Source organism: Euwallacea fornicatus, chromosome 21 (genome assembly GCF_040115645.1).
Source record: "Euwallacea fornicatus isolate EFF26 chromosome 21, ASM4011564v1, whole genome shotgun sequence".
Lineage (NCBI taxonomy): Eukaryota > Metazoa > Arthropoda > Insecta > Coleoptera > Curculionidae > Euwallacea > Euwallacea fornicatus.
The window spans coordinates 2,370,809-2,394,762 of record NC_089561.1 but is presented as its reverse complement, the minus strand read 5'-3'; the positions used below and the strand labels follow the sequence as shown (position 1 = coordinate 2,394,762).

The window sequence follows — 23,954 nt, the reverse complement described above, 5'->3', positions numbered from 1 at the left end:
TTTAGGGCGCAATGGCAATATTTCAATGTCTGATTGAATCGGGGGCCCGTACAATACAGTGCCAGCCCATTGTGGCTCTTTGCCAAATTAATAGATTTATTTGAATTTCTTATTTGCGGTATTCGGGGGATTTAGTGCCGTTTTACACGCTCAGAACATTTTTCGCTTGCCCCTGTGCAAAGAAAGCACATTGTTGTTGAGATGAGTGTGAGGGGTTTTACCATGTCATCCATGCCATTAAGATGCAATAACTTATTCCTTTGTTATTCGCAGAACGTCTTGAAAAATATGTCTATAAAGCAGGATTTTAATTGATATGTGTTCGCTTCCATTATCTAAATGCTTCCGTAAATACAATCCCTGCTCCGCCTTAAAAGCTTTTGGATTAGATTATATTTCATGTATTTTCCACGGAGAAATTTCATGAAGGGGTGGTTCATATGAGTATTATAGTAAGTTAATTTAAACGGAAGGCTTCTCTGTGATTCACTGCGATCTCTCACGCCATGAGGTGTTGCAAACGTAACAAAAGTCGAACATTCCATGATGAAAAAGCTTAAAATTAATCCAAAAGAATGGGTCTATTTGCGCTAAACGCGATGCAAAAACGCGTTTTGCATGCTGTATGATGCAGGGTGTAGATAAGGGTTAATTTATTTAAATTGCCCCGCAGGTAGTCGAAAAGTAGCAAGTTTTTTAGATTTAATAAATGAGTGTGATTTCACATATGCCATAGATTGTATTTGAAGAACCTCTAATATTACCCCTAGAAGTATGTCGATGTCGAATCTTGACAATATGGTGAAAGAGATTTATGTTAGTTTTTTTTAACGCTTTTTCTATGTTCATGAAGCTTGAATTATTCGATACGAAAATTACAATTTTGTAAATCGCCTAAACAGCTTAAATTTGTTTTCCAATTTTTGTATTGACTTATTCAGTTTCTTCCATTACGTACGAAAACCATCTCTATTGATTTCTCATCAAGCCATTTATCTCGATCCCTCCCACCCCGACAAAAAAAGGAGCACATTTTCAAATTTAAACAGAAGGGTCCATTATATTTGATTCGAGTCAGCAAGATGTTTCCACCAAGGCCATTGTTTACGTTTACCCGAAGAGCCCCGTTGGAAATCTCGACGCTTAAAAGTAATAATAAATCAAACGAAATGGGTTGCAGTAGATTCCACCAAATATATATTGCAGCCTTCTGTTGACCGTAAAGATCTTCCGTCCGAATATACGAGCGATATAAAGTGTCTGATCGAATAAGTTTCCAGGGATACTTTGTAAGGGCTGCAATTCGGCCTTAAGTTGTATGTGTAATTTTAGTCGGTTTTGCCGGAACAAATCGGGAGTAATTTTTTTATTAAAGCAGCACGGTGCTTTTCTATTATCGTCCTGGAACAGGCGAGGTCAGAATACACCAGGGGGTGGCTTATATCTCCTACGTGACAGGAAATTTAAGACGTTTTGATTGCTAAACAAGCGCAACACGTGGCATTGTATTTGTCTATAGTTTCGGGTAATACAATTTTATCACTTATGAGACGAGTTCAAGTTAAGTTAATTATTACACTATACACACTTAAAACGGCTCAAGAGTTAAAAACTGCCCTTGTTTAAAATCTCCAGGATAATTGATTTTATGCTAAAGGCTGCCATCCACACCTCGGTGTTTAGTCGGCAAATAACTCGCGGACGGCCAAGTGTTCTGGAACAGTAACAGAAAAAGCGCATCCTGTAATTAGGGTCCAAAGCGCTTAATTGTGGGGAGATGGAAATATGCTTTGAATTTAATTAAGATGAGTAGTAAATGGTCGAACAATAGGGACAGGCAATGATCCCTTTTAATCCAAGGGTATTTATTGGAAAATCTTGGACTTTGGACAGAAATCGGGGATGTGTACATAATCTAGCGCCAACTGATTTATCGTCCTGGTGCGGCAAAATGTATTTCCAAATCTTTTAGAGCAAATGTAAACAACAGTCTCTGGGGTGAATCTAGCAAACTCGCGTAAAATTTAACAGTCGCTCTCTTGCCTTCAAGAGCTTTTACGATTTGGGTATACGGCGGCGGACATAAATTCCAAACCTTATTAAATGGACTTGAGAGCCGGAATAGTTTCAAGTTTACGGGTATGTGATGTTGGTGAATTTAGAGATAAACATTCTTGCATTTTCCACAAGTTTTAATTTCGAGCTACGAAACATATTTCTTGATAATTTGGAGAAAGGAATTTTGTTCTTCATCAACTATTAATAAACAAGTCTTTGTTTATCTTCCTCTATTATTTTACATTTCTACGCCCTCCGGCTGTGTGTCCTCCCTGTTTAAACAGCGTGTGAAATCTTATCATTCATCCAGTAAGCGGAAATAATACGCTCCAGAGCGCCATAGTTCTCCGTGCCTAGTCAAACTTTCCGGCTAAATTCCGGGCTATTCAAACACACGGGATAACAACTCGGATCACTAAATATTGTTAAATATACACCCTTAGGCGTGCGATACGAGAGCCGGAAATTGAGCACTGGTTTATGGGTATTTTCTTTATGCAGAGGAATTTTCAAAATTGAGAAAAATCCGTTATATTAGCGAATGTTTAGGTGAACATATAACAAACCATTAAAGCGGGTTTATGCAGCACATAACGCGCAACATCATGCATAAGAATTACAGAGAAAGTTAAAGGATATAATATGTATATACCCTATACATGCGCCGTAAAAAATATAATGCGGGTCACCGTTAAGCCAACTTTCTATTCCGATATGCTTTATACTCTAGTAAACCCGGCTTAACGGCAATCCCATTGGAGTCTTATATTTCATAAAGTTTTTACCAAAAAATGTCATCGAAAATGCTGAACGAAACGTACGATTGACACCAAAATTGTAAAGAGTCCATGCATAATCCTAAAATTCAATGGCTGGCGCCCTCCCATATTTGAAGCTTCAAACTTGAATCTCGCAAGTGCGCCTAGAGATGGCGACAGAAGTTATAATGAATCTTGATTTCAAATCGCATTGATTGTAGCTAAAACTAAATTATCCAGAATCCAGAGTCGTGTTTAGGAGGAATTTGGACCTTTTGCGAAGTAATCTTTTCCACAGGACTTGATTTATAACTGTATAGTTTACAAATGTATAAAGTTACATACCTAGTCTGACTTTATACGAAACGGGACATACCGATTTATACGTAGCAATTCAGAATTTAAAAATTGAGTGATGAAATTCTGTGTCTCTCTATAATACTAGGGAGCGAAAATGGCAATAGCCCTATTGTGAAGGCTTAAACCTTTTTTTACTAAATTCAGGAATTTAAGGTGCGTTTGGCAAAATGGATCCTCATCTAAAAAAAGACAAAACAACCAGCGAGTTAAATTTTAAAAATTTATATTCATATTTTGAAAATTCCAGGCACTTCTAACAATCGAAATACACCAAAACTGGGAAATTAATCATTTAAAACATCGAAAAAATAATGAAACTGGGGTGACTTAAGTTCACTTACTGTATTCAGAAACTGTCCAAAAATCTGTTGCACTGCTATGAAGTAAGCATACTCCAATTACATCACAAAATCAGTTAGATGCAATGAGCGAATGCAAGGCAGAAACGGCTGAGAGATGCAGCTAGCCATGTCGCTGCCATAGATTACATTTACATCTCAGTTGTTCTAACAATTTTAATTAAGTTCCATGTTCATGTATATACATTATTAAGAGATTATCTCGAAATCTAAGGGCGTTCCCTTCAAGATGATAATCTCCCATTTAATCTTAATAAACGTGGCGGTTTCGCAGGATTTCATCAGAATGAATTCCTGCAGCGTGCCCTTAATTAAATTCGGCTACCATTTGACGGCAATTTAGTTTAATGAGAAGACGAAGCCTAGAGAGCTGACAAAACTAATACATATTCTATGTTTGTTTCAGCTTTCCGAGCTGGAGCAAAGAGTACTGGAGGCTGAAGGAAGAGCAGAAGAGGCAGAGGATAAGGTAAGAAACAACGTTATTCTTGTAGCCAAGGTGTAATTATAAAAGGTATTACAGATTCGAGAGTTATCATTGGATTTTGAACCATAAAAATACAGGGTCAGTTTTACGTTTTGAAAAAATGCCATTTGGGCTTTATGACAATCACATCAACACTTTTAGTCGTCTACTAAGTAGTATAATTAAATGATTTCCTATTCCTTACGGTTACTGAGATTTTGCAAGAGATGTGGGTTACCCTGAATAGAGACTATAACACTTAGCATCTATAAAATTGAGACATCCTGTACATGGAAACATGGGTTGTCTCACTCCACCATATTGTCAGGATACTTGCCGTATTCTCGGTTTACCGAAGCATACTGGAAAAGTAAGAAAATTAACACATTTTCTCTACATCACTTTAAAATCGTCCTTTTTTTCAATTATAATCGGCATCGGTTTAAAATGGCAATCAGAGCCGGCTTAAACGCACGTGCAAAAAAATATCACTCCGTTAAATGGGGGCCACCCCTAAATACGTTCAGCGTGCAGAGGGATGAAATCGGCCCGAGGGTTGCCTAGCGACCGTTTCTAACTTTCGCTATCGCTCTTTTATTGATTATTTTTCGTCTCGACGTCCGCGACGCCGTTGTCGGCAATGGCGTCTTTCAGCTGACAGAAAAACATAAGAAATTCGCGTTTGGTTTTCATTTTGCGGGTTCAGTTTTTCGGTTCTGTTTGTGGGGGTTATTTTCGGTTGAATGGAGGCTTCTGTAATGTAAGTAGGTAGTTTTCTATCATTTGTCTATAAGTTCAAGAAGAGGATGCAACGTGTAGAAGTTTTCTCTCCGTATATTCGAATGTATCTAAGGATAAATAGTTGCTAAACAAATTTAAAAGATATAAACAATAATGGGCACAAGTAGATTTTGTTCAAATTTCCGGAAATGTATATATTGTTTTGGAATGTATTGATTAGATAACTGACCTCCATATTTCCGTGATAAACTATTTATAGGCGGGTGTAGGGGAGCGGTAAAGTGGACGTTGGTAAATTGATACTTAGATCAAAACAGCAAAGAAATTTCCACGAAAAAATAAGTATCACTAAGAGGTAACTCTTACACAAACTCTCCTAATCAATTTCCTGCTGAAAATAGAACTGTCATTAGCATCCAAGTTTAAGGGCCTCTATAAGTTGGAATGCTGCCAAACTTCGGTTTTCTTTGTTTAGACTGTAAATGCACTTTATGAGCATGATAATTTACATACGGTTGTCTTTTTAGACGCACGGTTTCGGCTTGCTTGTGCTATTAATTTGGCAACAGGGAAAGCTCCCCAGTGACCCCTTTTAGGGCACCGATAACAACGAATAGGCAATGACTAATACAGACAACCCTATTTCATTTTTTCCCTGCCAACTCACCCTCCATATTCGACATGTGATGTAAGCGACTTTCACCAATGGTTCTTATTTTAATGTCCCATATTATGCATCAATCCTACCCATTATTATTGTGTATTATTCGTGTAGATTTTTCTAATTAAACTATTCTTCTTTGGCGATAATTATCAGAATTATTGAGTCAAATATTCATAACACATTCTTCTCGACCAGTGGAGCAAAATCCACGTGTTGCCGCTTATGGCGCTCCTCGTAAAGTACACACAAACAATCCCAACCAAAGAGGCGATGACCGATGCCTACAGAAAGTTGGGGGTTCTCTCGGGGAAGTTTTGTGACAGCAGCGCCGAAACGTCGCCGTCGGGACGCTCCTGCCGCATCTCAAGTCTCGATTTAGTTCTACAGTTTCGCACCACGAGAAGAGGAAATACCATTTTACTGCTTGTGTGTATGCGTGCGTGTATGTGTTCTTAGCCATGGAGTGTTCAGCCGAAGAAAACACGATGTATTCTGGTAAGCGTCCTGTCTATATTCAGCAATAATAAAAAAACCACTTTGTATATGTATTTTAATTTGATTTTCTTTTGTGTGAAAAGTAAAAGAATAAAACAGGAAATTTGATTTGAGAAAAATCTTGAGCTCTAAAACATTGCGATGTACCAATAACGTACTGCATTTTAAGCGTTTTAAGCAGTAAAGAACATATAATACCTGTGGAACCAGATCCACACAAACATAAATTAAAGCCATAAATATACATATCCCCGTTTTAATCAAAAAATGTCGCATTCACCATTTTATCCAGAAAATGACGTATCTTCCTGCTAATTTTTATGAAATAAAAATTAAATACGACTATGCCATTTTCGTACATTATGATCTCAATAAACTGATTCAGTCATTAATCCCTTAATTCACCCACGACTTTTAACCCCTGGGTAAGAAAATTTTTCATATAAAACTTACTCTTCAAAAAAAAACTACCCCCTCCCCCATAACTAGTGAGTTACAAACCTTTTTTCGTCAAATTTAATGCTAGAGATCGAGAGAATAGTGTTTATTGCGGTCAATAATTTTAATTAACGTTCTTTAATTGAATTTAACAACATGTGTGTGCGTCACAGTCGGATTCGTATAAGAGCAAAGAAGACTAATTCCGATTGCTCATAACTGGAGTTTATGGGTCATTACACTAAGTGCCGTTCGTCTGGATTATTTTAAGAGCTCGCCTCTCCGCTTTTTTCCGTCTGGATGAATAAAATCTTGCTGGCAATAAGCTCTATATTCGACAAAAATATGTGCACTTTAAAAGTTAATAAGGAAAAGAAATACGGTTGGAATTTACTTCAGGTACTATGGAGCATTACAGGAAAATGCTCTTTCCCAATTTCAATAAAAATTCGGTGAATATTGTCGGTTTAGCTCCCATTTGCACAACATAACCGTTTAAAAGCACACTGTGCTCGATTTTAAAGTTTACTACGCTTGGTTTGGCTAAGTGATGTCTAAGTTTGAGGCGCTTAAACTCTCTTCAGATCGATACTTCCACGAGTGGAGCACAATAATAAATCTTCTGCAATCGCTTTTGTGCATGGCAAATCTCCAAATCTTTGGTCGCAGCGAACTTTTAATAAATTCTCATAAAATTTGCAAACTAAAACGGATTTGTTATGGATATTTCCAGCTCGAGGAGCGTTATCATATATCACTTTGATCTCACCGCGGTATTTCCACAATCGAAAAAATGATAAATCAATTAATGTACTGTAGACAAACAGTCTTGTTCCGACATGAATCAATGGAGAAACGTGAATAAGCCACATGATAAGAAATATAAACAACTATATATTTATTAGTACGCACAACAATCTTCCAAAAAATATCAGCCCATTGATGAAGTGTCGGAAGTTATTGGAGCAAAGCTGTGCTTATCATTTATTTTTTTGGTAAGTCACATAAAGAACTGCTTGGAAACATCTTTTGGACCCTTTAAGGGCATTAAATTGACACTTCACATGCAGATCGCGTGTCTGCGTAGTGTGGCAGATGTTCAAGTTATACGACCGTTGGGGGAAGAACTTCGTGGTGGTAATGTCATGAATAACTCCGAGATTCGTATTTTTTTAAGAAAGATTTCAAAATGTTCTCTTTATAGTTATTTTAATAAAAGCGTGTTGGTTGCAGGTGCGAATAATGGAACAGAAGCTGGCATGGTCCTCTCAAAGTGACGCCGGCAGTGCGCAAATTCATCGACTGGAAGGAGAGGTAGAAGAGCAGCGTCAGCTGCGGCTGCAGGACGCCAGACAGGTTGGTTTCGTAGCCCAAACCCATTCAATTTCTTCACAAATTTTCAAATCACAAGTAACTGATCGCAACGTTATTGCTCTAAATTCTGCTTACAAGATCTGCAACATTATAATTGCCCAGGGTCTGGTTGTTAATATATACATAGGTGGAAGCAAAGGCGGCTCGCATCAAAGAATGGGTTACCAATAAACTCCGGGAGTTGGAGCAGCAGAACCAGCACCTCAGGGAACAGAACATCAAATGCAATCAGCAGCTCGAGCTCCTAAAGAACCATTTGGCCCTGGCCGATAGGCGACGTTCCGAAAGTGGATCGCCGGAACCGCGTCAGGTAAATAAGAAAAAGGTACCTATATGCAGCTATTTTGGGCAATGTTTGTGTTGGTATTGAAACCTCGACGAAGCCTTGATGAGGTATAATTCAATTTTTAGTTGCCACTGTCTACCACTTCCACCTATAGCAGCACCAAACATAGAAGGCATCAGTCCGTTTGTATATCAACAAATACCAATTTTGAGCCTGCAGTGCCGAGTACTCTCGTGACCAGCGTTAATTTTGGTACTACTAGTAATTCTAGGTAAGAATTAGCCCACAGTGCATAAGCAGTACGGTATGAGCTCGAATTTAACAGAGTCGCATCTGTCGGCTGCTATCCAAACTTATTAAATCAATTAAAGAGAACTGTAGACGAGGTGGTACCAACACCACTACGATTTCTAAACTAGAGGAAAATGTGTTATATTTTGTTGTTTAGCATGGATCCACTGGCAGACGAATTGAGGGCTGCGGTGGATAATCTGAGCATCGCCAGGATTCCCAGTAGTAGCGCTAGCGATCCCGATTTGGCCCATGATTATGCGGAAATTTACACCCCAAGTAGGGAGAAAGTCCCATGGCCTAGAGCTCCTACTCCCCCCCTACACAGATTTCCCAGTTGGGAAGATCGAATATACCAAGTAAGACTCCTGTCTAGTCTTACTAGAAAATGTGTAACTTTTCCCGATTAAGGTGGCAGCTGATGGTCTCACCCTAACAGGAACAACTCCAAGCGATATAGGTCCAGAACAAGCAGGTTATCAAGACATCCCCGTCCCGGTATACGCCACCGTGAAGGGTAGGGCTAGTCAGATTCGCTCTATGCCCTTTACGGGCGATTCTTCCGATGACTCCAGTGATGGGGAGGGAAATAATACACAAGTAAGATTTGAAGGCTGCAAAGTTTTTGTAAATTTTAAATTGATTTTACAGGCAGTAGATGGAACCAATACTCATAGCAGGAGTTCGGGGGAAACCTCAGCTTCAAGTCCCGGAAAGAGGACTGGGTCTAGTAGCAGTGGCTCTCCTAGCAAAAGTAAGACTAGAGGTAGGAACTGATTTACTTCTACTAGAGTTTAAACGACGCGAAGTTCTTCGACAGACTCTTGGAGGTATCTGGACTAAACCAATTCTTTTGTGCCAGGTTTTGACTCAAGTAAACTTGAACCAGTCTGATTCCCACGTAACAATTTGTCAATTTTGATGTTATAAAAATGTTCTATTTGTAAGAGAAATAAGTACATCGCGAGAGATAAATTAGAAAACTCCCCACCTTTATCACTCTAATATTCTTCACACGGTACTCTCTGCCATTGTTCAACGTTTTTTTCAGTAATTCTTCCTGAATTACAAGTTATGTATTGATTTGATTCATAAACACTAATATGTCTTAAAATAACAACAATAGTAACGGCCCAAAATGTGATTTTATCATAAACCAATTAAGTTTGTTAATTCTAAATTCAAATATCACAATTTGGCTACATGATTACCCTATGTATGCTTGCCTCACTCCACTTACTGCCATGCTTATTTATAAACAAAAAAGAAAGTTGCACAGTTGCCATGTATTATGGGTAAATAATTGTGTAGGTATGTTGAAAATTATCTAATTTTTAGATAGGTTTTCCTGAATTTCTAAATGTAAATTTTAGCAATCCTATACTTTCAGATATATCTTTCGAGTCTGGATTATCGGACGATTACGCCGTACCTCCAGATGCGCTCAGTTGTGATACAGTTAGTTTAGAGTCCTCAATGATGCTCAGGGCTTCCTATTTCGACAGTCCAAAGAGGATTGAAAGTTTAGAGAAGTGCGGGTCTTTAGCCAAATTAGGTAAGAAAAAAACATCTTTCTTGATGTAGTATTTTTGCATAACATTTTTCTTTACAAGGTGGGAAGCTGAAAACGTGGCGGAAAAAGTGGTTCGTGTTAAAAAACGGGGTATTAACTTACTACAAGAGCCAGAGCGACATCAATAGGAAACCCCAAGGGCAGATCGTTTTAGACGAAGTGTGCCGGATCACGAGGGCGGAGGGTTCGAACACCTTCGAAATTGACACTGGGAAGAAGACGTATTACTTAACGGCCGATACGATTACGGCCATGGAAGACTGGGTAAGGGTCGAGCTTAATTAAAAAAATCCCCTGTGATTGATGGGTGCAGGAGCGATTAGGCTAATGTTCTCCGAAGTTAGATTATCTTTCTTTGTTGCGACTTTGGAAAAAGTGCTTCTTTAAATCAATTTTTGTTTAGGTGAGATTGCTCCAAAACGTGCAACGAAGAAACGCTACGAAAATATTGCTCAGCAAAGAGGAGAATAAACCCTCAGTGCAGGGATGGATGACCAAAGTGAAAAACGGGCACGCGAAACGCTGCTGGTGCGTCTTGATTGGAAAGATGTTTTTGTACTTCAAATCTCCTTCAGACACCGTAATTATTCGTAAATTAATTAGATGTAGAATTACTAACAGTAATTTTTTAGACTCCCCATGGGCAAATCAACATGAGAGAAGCACGAGTTGAAGAAGTGGAGCATTTATCAGACTCTGATTCTGAGGAGAGGGACTCGGAACAACCAGATCTAACCATAGGGATTTTTCCGAATAACACTGGGCCTACTTACTTACTATGTCCAGGGAAGCAGGTATATGCAGTTTTTTTTTTTAAGGAGAAACCAGAATGCAAAGTTAAATTTTAGGAAAGAGACGCTTGGCTGTACCACCTCACAGTGGCGAGTGGCGGAGGGCCGAATACGGGAACTCAGTATGAGCAACTCATTCACAAACTCATGGAAGTTGATGGAGAGCCCAATTGCGTCCTTTGGAGACACCCAGTTCTACTGCATGTGCCTTGTACTAAAGATGGTGCCGTGCCGTCCTATTTCCCATTAACGAGCCTTCCGACTGAGGCATTACAAGTAAGAATTCATAGTCGATACTTACCTTATTAAAAAGACCTTGGATAATTCGAAACTTTTCACAATCATGCAACAATCGGTAATTTTAAACTCGAAATCCACATCTGATCTATTAAATAAAATAAAATCTAATCAATGGGGTGATTCTCCTGCAGACCGAAGCAATAAAACTGTTCAAAAGCCTCCAGCTCTTCCTCTCAGCTGCTGTGGACCAGGCGGGAATCGATTACCACGTGGTCCTAGCCCAGAACGCCCTGCAGCTCTGTCTAGACATGCCGGAACTGCAGGCGGAACTCATTTGCGCCCTCATCAAGCAAACCAGCAAGAGCGCCCCGTTGCCCAAGTTAGGAGTGCAGGTACCCACACAAAAATTGCTTAAGAAAAGCGTAAGTCGAGCTTTTTTCTTTACGTTAATATTCGATTTTCCGAGTGATTGTGTGGCAGTCTGGTATTATTTGCAGTAGAACAGGGATGCTATAGATTTTAAAATATACAGGGTATAATCACTGAAACGTCTGAATCGTCGCAGGTACCACGCATGTACATCCAGAAATTTCAAAGTAAATTAGATTGTTGAGAAAGTTTCAAGAGAACGTTATGTTTTTGCATGAATCTGAATCAAAATTTTAATGTGCTAGACTTGAAATGTTTTCATCCACTATTTTCTCATAAAGAATGTTGGTGTTTCTTTTTATTCTGTTATTTTCCTTATCCTTCATGCTTCTCTCTCCTAGTCATTAGATGATGCAGCTAATCTATGTTCTTCATCATTCAGCTCACAATCACACTCAATCGCAGCAAGGACAAGCAACAAACATCACACATACCCCACATTTTCTCATTATCTGTGCCTTGTTAGCATTTTGCATCCGTTATAGTTCTTCTGTGCCCCCCGAAACGAAACACCAATAATCTTTTCAGCAACTGCTGCTTTGCGCCACGCAAAGTCTGTTCTCGTGCGAAACGAACACTCCGAGCATAAACAGTACAGCGTCTGATGATCAAATCGCATTGTCCAATATACAGGCGGCGCAAGAAGAGAAGTTCCGGGAGCACAAGGAGTGTTTTAAGGAGCACAAAGACTCGAAGGGTCCTCCAATGTACACGTTGATGCAAGGCTGGCAGCTGCTCGCATTGGCCGTAAGCCTGTTTGTGCCCAAATCCTCCAGGTTGTTGTGGTTTTTGAAGCTGCATTTGCAGAGGAATGCCGATAATAAGACCGAGTGCGGGAAATATGCTTCGTATTGCGAAAGGGCGTTGGAGAGGACCATTGTTGCAGGTAAAAAGCTCGCAAGAAAAGATATTCGATCAAGTAAATTCTAAGAAATTTTTTGTTAAATTTTGTCGCCCACGACCAAATTTAAGAAAAATTTTTACCGATCTTGACCATGACTGCATGCGTCTAACTCAAAATTTCAAAATTCATTCAAAAATAGATTCGTCCATTTAGCGTTCTCTAACGGATCTTATACATAAAACTTCTGTTATAGGTGGCCGAGAGCTAAAACCGAGTCGCATGGAAGTCCTCAGCATTCTAATGAAAAATCCCCAACACCATTCGCTTCCTCACTCCATGCCCGTGCACTTACTCAACGGCACTTACCACATCACTAGCTTCGACGGTTCCACGACGATCAAAGAATTCCAAGACACTCTGGCTCATGAGATTGGCTGCAGAATGAATAATGGTTTTTCCCTCTTTAGCGACGATCCTATAGAGAAGGATTTGGAGCACACTTTAGATCCCAACGCCAAGCTCTGCGACTTAATTTCCAAATGGGAAATCGCTTTAAGGGAAAAGGGTCTGGGAAAGTTCGAAAATAGTAAAGTGATTAGAATGACCTATAAAAATCGACTTTGGTGGAAGAATAGCGCGCGATTGGAAACTGATAAAGAACGGCTGCTGCTTTGCTATCAGATTAACAAGCAAATTGTAGCCGGAAGATTTCCCTTGAGCAGGGATTTGGCACTGGAACTGGCAGCCCTAATGGCGCAGCTGGACGTGGGGGATTGTTCTTTAGGGAGTGCGAAAGCGGCAAGTGCCAACAACACCCTCAACGCCCAGGCAACTACTTCAACCGTCAAATCAACTCCTAAAGCTGCCGTGAACGGGACTTTTAGCCCTCCAGCGAATCTGCACACTTCGTCCACTTTAAGCGCCCTGAATAACGTCCACGGGATCTTGACCGCCCATTCCAATCAGGCACTTAACGCCATTGATAAGTTTTATCCGTACCGATACAGAGACCAGTTGAGCCCAGATGGGTTGGCGGAATTGCAAGCAAAGCTTTTAGCCAAGTGGAGAGCGCTCAAAGGGAGAACTCAGTTGGACTGCGTGAGGATTTATTTGACTTGCACCAGGAAATGGCCCTATTTCGGAGCAACATTGTTTCAGGTAATTATAGCCGAATGCACGGCGACCGTGGATAAACCAGAAATATGATGTTTTGGTAACGTGTTGAATATTTAAACGCATTAACAATAAAAAAAATTTTAGGCCAAACTAAGACAGCAAGACTCTCCAATGCTATGGCTGGCCGTCAACGAGGATTCGATAACTGCCCTAGACTTGGCAACCATGCAACAACGTCACCGCTACCCTTACACCAACGTGCTCACATTCGGGGGTTGTCAAGAAGACTTCATGCTAGTCGTCACCCAAAATGACCAGCAACCGTCCCAAAAACTCATCTTCACCCTCAGTAAACCGAAGATCCTTGAGCTGACGCTTTTGATTGCCGACTACATGAATTTGCTGATTACGAACCCGGGTACTCCGTTATTGGGAACCCTCAGCAGAGGCACAATGGTGTCAGTTAATCAGTCGGTGGTCAATCAATCCATTATCAGTCAGGCTTTGGTCAATCAATCGCAACCGGACATTTTGAAATCGACCCCTGATCATGGAGTGCAGCGCGCAGAATCGAAACGTCGCACTCACGTCGATTCCGGACTTGCGTGATACTCGGTCGAGCACTTGGCGTGTAAACGGTTGTAAGTATGAGTCCGTTGCGAGAATACGACAGCAGTGATTTTACTTAAATGGTGATTCTGTTGAGTCACACAACCATGACTAATCCGCTAATAATCATACCGTTACAAACATTTATGGAATATTGCATAAACAGTGCTCCAACTGCTATTAATTTAAAGACATCTTGATTACTAGTTTCTACGGTAATTACGTGTTACCACAGTACAAAAACGCCGAAACTACATATATAGCAGTCAAGTTAAATACTATAGCTTTAACTAATGCATAGGTTAGGACATGCATAGACTCGTGTTTTAATGAGACATCACATGTTTAATTACTTTAAACGGGGGCTGTTCCGCGGATAAAATGTATCGAAATATCTAGTCCTATTTATTGATAAATTAGTGAGCATGTAGGTATCCATTGTGGTACTCTATGGATGATAGATTATTAGTTATATGCGAGGATGTGTTTGACAATATTTTTGAAGTTGTGGACTTAATTTGCGTTAAATTTTTTTTTGCTTTCAAATGCGTGTTTAAGTAAAATTCGCTCTATAGACCTCTCCTACAGACTCTAATCACAGCTCTAAAAATAATTGCATACCAATCAGTAGCTTCTGACGAACTGGCGAATGTAAAGACATTTATTTATTTGCTTGACTGACTAAACAACTCATTTCTGTAAAATACTCACTATCTGTGTACTCTTTTACCTATAGTGTAACTCAAAAGTTTTAGATCGAATTTTATATAACAAACCTCGTTTGATATGGAATATCAACGTGTAAGTTACCTTTTATAAATATACATGTTAATTTTAGGCGGGGTGGTTTTACTTCCCCCTCCACAACGCCGGTCTCGGTGCTGCGAAAAGAAAATTACAAGTCAGTGTCAACGCTGTACGGCGCCAGCAGCAACGTTCTTCGCCTCTAATTGGCTGAAATGGACGTCATGTGATTGCTGCATCCGTTTACAGTGTTGTCACAATGAGCGGAAAGTCTCTCGTTGATATTTTTATCAGGAATTATACGTTTTAGTGGCCGCATTAAAATGTTAAAACATTTCCTAGGTAATTTGAATTAGCAAAGACAATACGTAGTCTGACGTCTTCCTCGCTGATAAACACACGCAGCGTGGGTATATACAAATTAAAGGATGCGCTTGGAAAATGTTTTCAGCATCAATTTTCCGAACTATTTTGAATACATGGGTCGCGAGCTTGCTCGAAGCGAGACGGACGTCTTACTTAAAATTAGCGGCGAGTTTTACGGTTTATGAACAAAGCGTTTACTGTCCAAGTATCGCCTTGGCTCTAAAGCCAGCTAAAGTGAAAATATCGCGTGCCGACTTTGCTTGTGACTTATACCGATAATTTTGTCTTTCGTACAAACAATATGCCCTCGGGATCTAATTCGAACCTGTCAAGTAAGTCACCTGAGCCTTGACCTATTTTAAACTGGAATAGGGGTATAAATAGACGTTTAATAGTGCAGTTTAGAGACTTTTGTATTGCCCACGTAGAGAAATCGATAATAGTGTCTTGGCCTAAAACTTCGCCGATTAAAAATAAATGTGATTAAAATAACTGTTTTGCTTAATTTTCCTGGGAAGGCGAGTTTAACGCACTAACAGCGCGTGTATCCAACTTGCCTTTGTTTAATAACAAATCGCTGTTTGGACAACAATACAAAGCAGAATGAACGAAGGGAATTAATGTGGTTAATTTCAGACACAGACACTGTGTATCCAGAACATTTATCCAGATTACATAGGAGAGTGGTGCCGAAGAAACGCAAAGGAGGGTCGTCGAGGTATCGCACCCAACCTGTGACTTTTTCAGAGATAAAAGTGAGTTGTGGTTGTATTCACACATTCAGATACCACTAAAATGTGCGAATTTAGGAGGTAGATGAAGATAAAGATGATAATGAAGAAACGTCCTCATGTCGAACTGCATCTTCACAAGAGTTGAGACACTTAAATGAGAAATTTGAGCTCTTTAGAAGAGCCAGTGACTTGGCATTTCCCACCTGCAAAGAAGACCCCGCGGAGTTGATCATAAAGAACAAATCAGCGAAACCTAGTTCAAAATCTTCTTTAGAGATAATTTCCCAAATTCAGCAAATTCAGTATAAGGATAAAATTTAGTTAGTTTTTATAGGCATTAGAATGTTACGTATTTTTATATGATTAAAAGGATACTTTGAATAGCAATTAAAGACTTATCTCTTCCACCTCTGTATATTTACAATAATCATTGTTAATGTTTATTTACATGTCATTATTTCTAGGAAGCTTTAACGCACTGGATATAGATAACGTATGAAAAATTATACGGAAAGCTAATTAATTATGCTTGAAAAGTCCCAAAAGAAGGCTTATCAGATTTTTAAGTCTTGCTCTAGAAGGTAAAATATATTACTAAATTCCGTATATACTACATTTTTATAAAACCTAAATTAACCAAAACTAATCCAGTTACAAAATAAAGTCTGCAGGGCCTTTGTTTACATCAAGTAATGGCTGTTTTAAGCCAGGTCGGCTGTTGCTAATATCCGTAGCGGTCCTGCAACATAGGAAATTACTAATGGAGGAGGAAAGAGAAAGAAGAACAAAATGGACAATGTGCTAGGCAAGAATAAGACAAATATTGGAAAAAAACGAACTAGTTCTAATGCAAAATATTATCCCAAAGCACGGAAATAACGCAACCCAAAGTAGGATCTAATGCCCAAATCACCTTGCGCTTAATCAAACCTTCAACTGAACTTACTTGTATCGAAGAAACTAACCCATTGGCCAACGACCCCAGTCTGCCGGCCACCCTAGTGACCCCTTGACGTACACTTTCTTTAACGTCTTCCAAGTCATAAGCGGGCATGTGCATTGAAGAACCAGCTCTGGGTTCCTCGTTTCGTCCAAAGAATTCAGCAGAAGAAATGCTGTTTGATCCCTAAAAAGATAGATAAGAGGGATTAGGTTATACCAAATTGTTGTTGGAATGCATACAATTTTCGTTCCATATTTTATATCGTTTCGACAGTTTGCACGGTGTTTAAGAAGTACAGACACATATTACTCATAGAGCGGTATAAAATGAGGACACTTTATACTTGACGTTTGCAACTGCTTCAAATTTGCTAAAAATTTGCATTTCCAGCATTTTAAAAGTCACCCTTACCTGAAACCTGTTAAGGGTGGATTTTGCCTCCGAGTTCACCTCTCCATCCCCGAAAAATTGAGCCGAAGATATTGCTTTGGCGTTTCCGAACTTCCTCTGAGCCTCATCAGTGCTCACATCAAGGGTTTGGTTCCTTGAGGGGCGGCTGCGAGATTTTTCTGTGACCGTTTCAACGGGGGACCTGCGTCCACGTTCTGGAGGATCGTCCACTACGACCCAACTGTCTTTGTTACTCAATGATGAAGAGGAATAAACGCCGGAGCCGTTGATGTAGTCGTCAAAGTAGTCGGGTCCGTCGCTTAGGGTCAATCGGCCTAGAGTGTCTATGGTTTTGGAGGCTGAAGCTGGTTTTTCCTTTTATTCATTATTTATAGAAAATGATTGCGTTTATGAAGATAATTTCATCTAATCAGGAATTCCTAATGACCTACCTGTTCAATAACTTGCATATCCCCAATAGCTGAATGAGACACTCCTCCTCTTGATCCTTTAGACACGCCCATTCCCAATCTCTCCACTTGGGCTGCCTTTTCTGCAGACACATTTTTAGCTGTTTCTTCCCGTTCCCTAAAAATAGAAAATTTAAAATACTGATGGGCAATTTTTCACCCTTATATACTTATAGGCCAGCCTCAGTGCAGCTTCAGTCCTCTCTGCCTCTTCTATTGCTGTCTTTGCCGCCTTTTCCAGCTCAATTCTACCTTTCTCCTCCTCCTCTGCAGCTAGTTCTGCTTTTTTTTCTATTGCTGCAAAGTCGGTTTTGACTTTTGTCGCCCCCAAACCACCTCCTAAACCACTGCGTTTAGCACCAAGCTAAAAAAAGAAAATACAACAGGATTATTCCTTTTGATTCCTTGGTTCTATCACTCACAGTGGATTTTTTGGCTGCTGGTTTTTTGGCTCCAAGAGTGGATTTTCTAGGCTCTGACCCACTGTTTGAAGAACTTAAATTTTCACCAGCAGCATTTGGCATGTAGGCTGGTTTGGCCTTAATTGAATCATTTAACTATGGAAGATACAATTTTAGCATAAAAATCTTATTATTTTGTGTTTAGTTAGACAAGCATAAATCAAACACCAAACATGCACTTTATTCAAAAACAAATAATGATAAAGGATTACTTTTCCTCCCTGTATATTGTCAGAAAAATCAAGGCCTTCAAAATCCTCATGTTCAGTAAAAAAGTCTGGTTGTGCCTTAACAATAGGTTCCTCCTTTTCATGGTGAAAATGCAGCTGAAATGTAATTTGCAAAATAATGCATAACTGTTATCTCAACCCTTGTTATTAAATTAAAAAACGCATCACTATAATAAAAAAAAGGTGAGTATTTATTAATTTCACATGTTAAGGAGTGAATATTTCTCAAAGATTCAAACAAACTACACATTACCTGATTATTTATTTTCAATGAATCCAAAGCAGCTTTATTTAGTTTCTCCCGATAAAGTTGTGCAGCTCTGGACTTATATTTTTTTTGACTGTCATTGGTGTTGCAATTATGAAGGTTGAAAAATTGCGTCTGTATAGAGCATTATTACTAGAGAGTAAAAGAAATTTTTAATTGATCTTACTGCTGCGGCATTTCCACCTAGCTGCATCTGTCTTATTTGTAATGGGGTCCAGTTTGTGTCTAGTTGAGTAGAACGTACAAAGCTCAAATGAACTCCCAAACTCCGGTGCACAGCAGAACAATCCAGACATATAAATATACCGTATGTGACACTGGACCATGTTGGATTGTTTACACCACAGTCAAAGCAAACCTATAGGGAGTTTGAGATTTTGATTTTTGAGTTTAATGATAAAACAGACAATTGTTTCAAATATAAGGAAGATTGTCTTTCTTGGAAATGTAAATGCCCATGGCAAAAAAGACACGTCATGGAAAAGAGATAATCTCCAAATAATTTTTTTATTTTCACAAAAACTCACCTTATTGGCAGGAATTGCCCTTAATCTATGGAAAACCGCTTCGATGTCTTCTTTTGATAGTTGAGTAGTCATTTTATATTTAACAAATTAATCACAATTTAATCAACTATTTTTCGTTTTCACTTTTCCAATGTTTCTTCCAAATTCCTACCTTTCTCCAACCTCTCCAACTTGGCAAGATATCAGAATTGACACTTGTCTTTGTCACCAATAAAAGACATAATAATAATATAATAATTTTTACATGAACAACTAAGATGACGTCATTGAGTATGCGGATATCTTGAAGGTTTATTAACAGACAATATTTCCACTTAATACTTAGTTTGACTAGTCACCCCCAGATGGCGCCACAGAAAACTGCAATGGGACACTTGCCATAGTAACATATAGATAGCACCACCTCACATTTCAGGCAACCCACAATACAATTGAGGGTTGCTTACTTGACCGCTTATATAATAGTTGTTTCGGGATAATTTTAAAGTTTCACCAATCGTTATTAGCTTTGGTTCATATTTAGCGAGATAATTCAACAAAAAAAGCAGAAAATGACAACAATCTGATATTATTTTAAGTCTAAATAATAATTGTTACTCTCGTTTAGCCGCACCTAAAATTTACTGAAATTAAGTATCAAAAGCATCATAATACCGGTAAAACAATATAATTAAGGCTGTCTATTTAAATTATTGGTAAAAGCAACTAAAATTTTAGAAAGGAGTAATCATCTTAGTTATAATTACTCGATAGCCTTTACGTTTCAATTCTCGAACTCATATAATTTGAAAACCAGAGTAGCTGAAATTATTTTGGTCAAATTTTATTGCAATTTGGTTTCCGACAAACCAGTGGCGTACGTGATAATTTTACGTAGAAAAATTAAAACATTTTAAAGTGCTCCGAGTTTAATGAGATTTGGTTCCAAAGTACAATACAGCTTCATATGCCGTAGTCAAAACTCGAATCGGACAAAGTCGATTTTTTGGCCGAAAAAGTCAATTTGTTCCTATTTGGACGATATTTGGTGGCGACGTATATACCCCAAATATCTACTGCGGCACCAAATCTCACTGACATTGGAGCACTCTATTTTCACTTTTTTTTTTGACAAAATCATCCTATGCCCCTCTCTCCGACTTTAGACAAAAAAATGTTGGACCTGAACAAATTTTTACTGAAATTTTAACATCATGTATCAGGAACACAGAAATGCGAAGAGGTATATTTAATTTTTTTGGTTCTTGAACCGATTTTCAAAAAAATCAATATTGCATATACGACAAAATTTACTGAAATTTTACATTTTTTATTAGGAGAGCAGAAGCATGGGGAGGTGTATTAAACCCCGTATAGTTCTTCGGATCAAGATTTTAATCATTTTTCACAGAATTTGATCTTTGTCAAACCAGTGGCGTACATGACAATTTTGCGCAAAAAAAATCAAGTTAAAATTAAGTGCTCCGAGCAGAAAACAAGCATAAGTTGGTGTTAACAAGTCTCGGTCAGAAACGTTTAAATGAATTCAGCAGAACGCTAACCCAATCAATTAAATAAAACCAAAAAACTGGAAATAAACCCTTTATTGCCATACCACTACGAAAATACAATTCTGCTTTGTACTTTGTGGCTACCGCAACTACGGAAAATGTAAGAACGATATAACTAATATAGAAAATACTGACGTCTAATAACTATTTAATTTTTCTACTAATAAAATTGTTAAGTCATACAATACAAAAAATTCGTTAGTCAGTTCAGGCAATTCTAGCTGGAAACTGCACTTTTATGACGTACTTTTAACTATTTTTACCCACAAAAAATCAAGACATTTTACAAGTAGAATTACCATCATCTGGGTTTAAATTGCCAAGTTTCCACGTTTATGTACGCGAGCAAGAATAAGAAAATTAAGCTGCAGGTGGTAAAAAAATTAGTCCTATCTTACAATTTGATATGAACACATATTTAGAAACCTGTTAGTGAGGTTATGGCAGAGCTGGCTTCGAGATTCACCGTACTTTTACTTTATCGACGAAACTATTTGAACACTCTTCTAAAGAGAGACTCATGGCGCCAACCACTACTGCAACCATGAGCAGCGCTTTACACATTAAATGTATTCACAACACCATACTTAAATCTTATATGAGAAACACCTTCCGTTTGTCGGTTAGAGGGACTATATTAAACGAATAAGTACAAGCGCACCACTAGACCAATAATCATCGGACAATCCCGACAAACAACAGAAAAACGATCTGGAATATTAACACCCTTTTGTCGAGAAATACCTAAACGTAAATGCAATATTTGTTAAGAAAAATAAACACATACTGTGGGTCAATTTAGAACCATTTTGGGTCCAGCCAGAAACTGCCTTTGATTCGCACTTGATATTCGAGAATTTTTTATTACATTTTTGTCAATTTCTGCCTCGCCCCAAAGTGGACAGCAACTGCAATTATCCTTAAGCTAATCTTATTATTACAAGTAGTTTTTGAACTTAAAGTACACACGGAATTAGATCTGGCTTTGCGTTACAATTTATATTTTTGTGTGTATGTCATTTAGAAGGAATTACGAATCAAATGACAGCTAAAATACAAGAAAACAATCCGTACTGTTTCCTTGTATTTTTGCTCCTGTGAGAATTAAGCGGCCGCTTCCGCTTCCGTAACTTCGCCGTTCGCCTCCGCTTCAGCGGGTGCGTCTACTTTCGCCTTCTTTTCCGGCGTGGACTCGGCTTTACCGTCTACGCCATCACCAGTTGATTTCCTCTTGATGGAACACTTCTCTGAAATACGGTTAATTTCGTTGAATATTTATGACGATATTTTGAATTTTGTATCAGTTTCGGTAACAAGATATGAAATTTCAATATATTCACAAATACAAACTAGAGAAAACAAAATAATTAGTCATTTAATACTTTTACCTATAAAATAAGTAATCATCTATTCTGGCTCTTCAAAATGGCATAATATTTACGTTCAAGGCGATAAGTGAAGGAAAATGAATACTGTTTGCAGATCTTAATTGAAGGTAAATAAACCGACTAAAAATGCAAATAATGTAACTCGACTGTGACTGAACAGCACTTTAATCTCAACTTAAAATCGACGATGTTTTATTAATAGAAGCAAACTTTCAGATTACTTGGATACTCAAAAATAAGGTCAATATTTGCAGTTATAAATATCTAGATATGTGCAGTTTGGCAAATCCCTCAGCTCTCATAATCTTGCGCACAGAGGGCCACTAACTTTGCAAGTATGACAAATGAGGAATCATTTGTTTGGTTTCTACCAATACTGGCAAAATTCTTCCCTAGCGGTTTAATTCACATCATCGAGAAATGAAAAACTGACACATAAATATATATGATAGGCAAAATTGCGACAAGTCTCCAACCAAAAAAACAGTTATACTTGTTAATCCCAATTATTGACAATAGACATTTCTAACCTGTAACAGGTTGCTCTTCCTTTTCCTCAGAATCTTTTGTGGATTCCTCTTTTGAGTCACCATTCTCGGTCTTCTCTCCATTTTCTTCAGCTTTAGCATCCTCAGCTGCAGGTTTCTCAGCTATTTTTTCCTTCTCCTCAACTTTCTTTTCCTCGATGATTTCTTCAATACTATATATATAAACAGTGGACATTGGTAAATTATGACTTTACTGGACTATTGTTAATTTTTAACAAATACATTTTCAAAGGGAAGACCACTAAGATATTTAAAGACAAACACAAAACTTGAGGAAAAAACATTTAATCTCGTTTTTGAATGCCACCTTTATTTCAAGAAATAATGATTGTATGTTCCATTAATATTGTACCAAAATAAAATATACACAGTGTACATGCTAAAGTTAATTTAAAATATTTAAATTTGCAAAAATTGATCAACGATTTACTCCTCATGCATTGTTTTCATAATAATGGGAATAGGAAATCACCTTCGTTAGTTATTTTTGATTATCCTACTCATTCAAAATTCCATAATTTTTTATTTAATAAATAATTTAAGATTTTAACAGTAGATAGACCTAACAAAGTATTCATCCACAGCTACAAGGGACAAAAAAAACGAAACGATCAAATAAAAACTAAAGCAATTCGATCGGTACGGAAATTATCTACAAGATAAAGTTGACAGCATCTGGATCTACTGACCCTGACATTTGTTTCTCTTTTTAACTGAGGACCAAGATTTCAATAGAAGTTGGAATATGGGGCACTGCTTTTTGCGATGTATTTGTGCATGTGTAAAAAAAATGGGTCATCAATTAGGCGCCAAAAAGCACGTTTTCTTTAATTATAAGCAACAATCGTATATAAAATCGATTGAAAAATTAGGGAAAGGGATCATTAGAAAGGCAAAAACTACTTAAATCAACGGTTAGCCAAAAATGAACGAAGAACCTGGTTGTAACGGAATTTAACCGGCTTTTCCCATAACACACCGTCGACCCGCCATTTTGCCGTGGGTATGCCGCCAAAACAAAGACCACTTTTCACGTGAGTTTTCCTCGAAACTACGAGCGACTAACCGAAAATTCTTACTTACGTTTTCGAGGTTTCAGTATCTGCCATTGTGGAGGTGATTTTGGTTTTTTTTTCTCACGTTTTTCCCAAAAAAATAAGCAAAACTACAGAACGTGCACGCCGACGTACTACAACGAACGGAACCGTAAAGAAAAAGAGAAAGCGATTGTTCCCGAACCGACGAATGACGCATGGGCAAGCTAGCTTTGGCGCACTGTGATTGGTCGGCTGAATCAAGGTGAACGATATCGACTTTTTCCGGTCCGTTTCGACCCGGAAATTTTCCACAATTTATTTTTTGAAATTATTCATTATATGTTTACTTTGAGGCGACATGGATTTTTTTTGACCCAGGGAAAGCGCTAGGAGAGCAGTTGAATGG

General features: G+C 38.3%; 4 protein-coding genes across 20 annotated transcripts in view; 2 read left to right on the top strand and 2 right to left on the bottom strand.

The window, feature by feature from the left end:
• LOC136345740 (uncharacterized protein CG43867) overlaps positions 1-14,729 on the top strand; it is a 64,252-nt gene extending 49,523 nt beyond the window's left edge. For 6 of the 16 annotated variants that reach the window (XM_066294292.1, XM_066294291.1, XM_066294301.1 and 3 more), the window contains 15 exons: positions 3,942-4,004; positions 7,573-7,695; positions 7,841-8,038; positions 8,125-8,270; positions 8,448-8,649; positions 8,702-9,056; positions 9,681-9,845; positions 9,904-10,127; positions 10,267-10,443; positions 10,496-10,657; positions 10,712-10,930; positions 11,086-11,316; positions 11,852-12,209; positions 12,421-13,325; positions 13,428-14,729. In XM_066294292.1, the coding sequence (XP_066150389.1) occupies positions 3,942-4,004; positions 7,573-7,695; positions 7,841-8,038; positions 8,125-8,270; positions 8,448-8,649; positions 8,702-9,056; positions 9,681-9,845; positions 9,904-10,127; positions 10,267-10,443; positions 10,496-10,657; positions 10,712-10,930; positions 11,086-11,316; positions 11,852-12,209; positions 12,421-13,325; positions 13,428-13,892 (3,993 nt within the window). In that variant the 3' untranslated portion in view covers positions 13,893-14,729. Of the gene's footprint in view, positions 1-3,941; positions 4,005-4,545; positions 4,762-5,689; positions 5,902-7,572; positions 7,696-7,840; positions 8,039-8,124; positions 8,271-8,447; positions 8,650-8,701; positions 9,057-9,680; positions 9,846-9,903; positions 10,128-10,266; positions 10,444-10,495; positions 10,658-10,711; positions 10,931-11,085; positions 11,317-11,851; positions 12,210-12,420; positions 13,326-13,427 lie in introns of those variants that run through there. The other 10 variants (XM_066294295.1, XM_066294304.1, XM_066294298.1 and 7 more) reach the window with 9 other exon arrangements.
• Positions 14,730-14,874: 145 nt separating this feature from the next.
• LOC136345777 (uncharacterized) lies at positions 14,875-16,128 on the top strand. Its single transcript, XM_066294372.1, has 3 exons — positions 14,875-15,334; positions 15,639-15,757; positions 15,812-16,128. The coding sequence occupies exons 1-3, from the start codon at positions 15,304-15,306 to the stop codon at positions 16,055-16,057; spliced, it is 396 nt and encodes a 131-aa protein (XP_066150469.1). The 5' UTR covers positions 14,875-15,303; the 3' UTR covers positions 16,058-16,128.
• A 3-nt stretch (positions 16,129-16,131) lies between these two features.
• Positions 16,132-19,215, bottom strand: ArfGAP3 (ADP-ribosylation factor GTPase activating protein 3). Of its 2 annotated transcripts, XM_066294341.1 has the most exons (10): positions 19,026-19,215; positions 18,665-18,856; positions 18,484-18,612; positions 18,213-18,326; positions 17,962-18,096; positions 17,710-17,903; positions 17,522-17,657; positions 17,091-17,444; positions 16,683-16,862; positions 16,132-16,475 (listed from the first exon to the last, which is right to left on the bottom strand). In XM_066294341.1, exons 1-10 carry the CDS (start codon positions 19,095-19,097, stop codon positions 16,458-16,460), a joined length of 1,524 nt encoding a protein of 507 aa, XP_066150438.1. In that variant the 5' UTR covers positions 19,098-19,215; the 3' UTR covers positions 16,132-16,457. The 2 variants fall into 2 exon arrangements, with proteins under 2 accessions (XP_066150438.1, XP_066150439.1); XM_066294342.1 differs by lacking the exon at positions 18,213-18,326.
• A 1,378-nt stretch (positions 19,216-20,593) lies between these two features.
• LOC136345721 (tol-Pal system protein TolA-like) lies at positions 20,594-23,748 on the bottom strand. Its single transcript, XM_066294256.1, has 3 exons — positions 23,595-23,748; positions 22,494-22,663; positions 20,594-21,822 (listed from the first exon to the last, which is right to left on the bottom strand). The coding sequence occupies exons 1-3, from the start codon at positions 23,618-23,620 to the stop codon at positions 21,680-21,682; spliced, it is 339 nt and encodes a 112-aa protein (XP_066150353.1). The 5' UTR covers positions 23,621-23,748; the 3' UTR covers positions 20,594-21,679.
• Between the last annotated feature and the right edge of the window lie 206 nt (positions 23,749-23,954).

What these genes read in the sequence shown, in the direction of transcription:
- LOC136345721 (XM_066294256.1), bottom strand. Translation starts at nt 23,620, where the DNA reads ATGGCAGATACTGAAACCTCGAAAAC. An exon ending in GATACTGAAACCTCGAAAAC is followed by an intron (nt 22,664 to 23,594) that starts GTAAGTAAGAAT and finishes TTATATATATAG; the next exon opens with TATTGAAGAAATCATCGAGG. An exon ending in GGAAGAGCAACCTGTTACAG is followed by an intron (nt 21,823 to 22,493) that starts GTTAGAAATGTC and finishes ACCGTATTTCAG; the next exon opens with AGAAGTGTTCCATCAAGAGG.
- LOC136345777 (XM_066294372.1), top strand. Translation starts at nt 15,304, where the DNA reads ATGCCCTCGGGATCTAATTCGAACCTGTCAA. An exon ending in ATCTAATTCGAACCTGTCAA is followed by an intron (nt 15,335 to 15,638) that starts GTAAGTCACCTG and finishes GGTTAATTTCAG; the next exon opens with ACACAGACACTGTGTATCCA. An exon ending in TGACTTTTTCAGAGATAAAA is followed by an intron (nt 15,758 to 15,811) that starts GTGAGTTGTGGT and finishes GTGCGAATTTAG; the next exon opens with GAGGTAGATGAAGATAAAGA.
- ArfGAP3 (XM_066294341.1), bottom strand. Translation starts at nt 19,097, where the DNA reads ATGACTACTCAACTATCAAAAGAAGACATCGAAGCGGTTTTCCATAGA. An exon ending in CATTGAAAATAAATAATCAG is followed by an intron (nt 18,327 to 18,483) that starts GTAATGTGTAGT and finishes ATTACATTTCAG; the next exon opens with CTGCATTTTCACCATGAAAA. An exon ending in CAGCAGCCAAAAAATCCACT is followed by an intron (nt 17,904 to 17,961) that starts GTGAGTGATAGA and finishes TTCTTTTTTTAG; the next exon opens with CTTGGTGCTAAACGCAGTGG.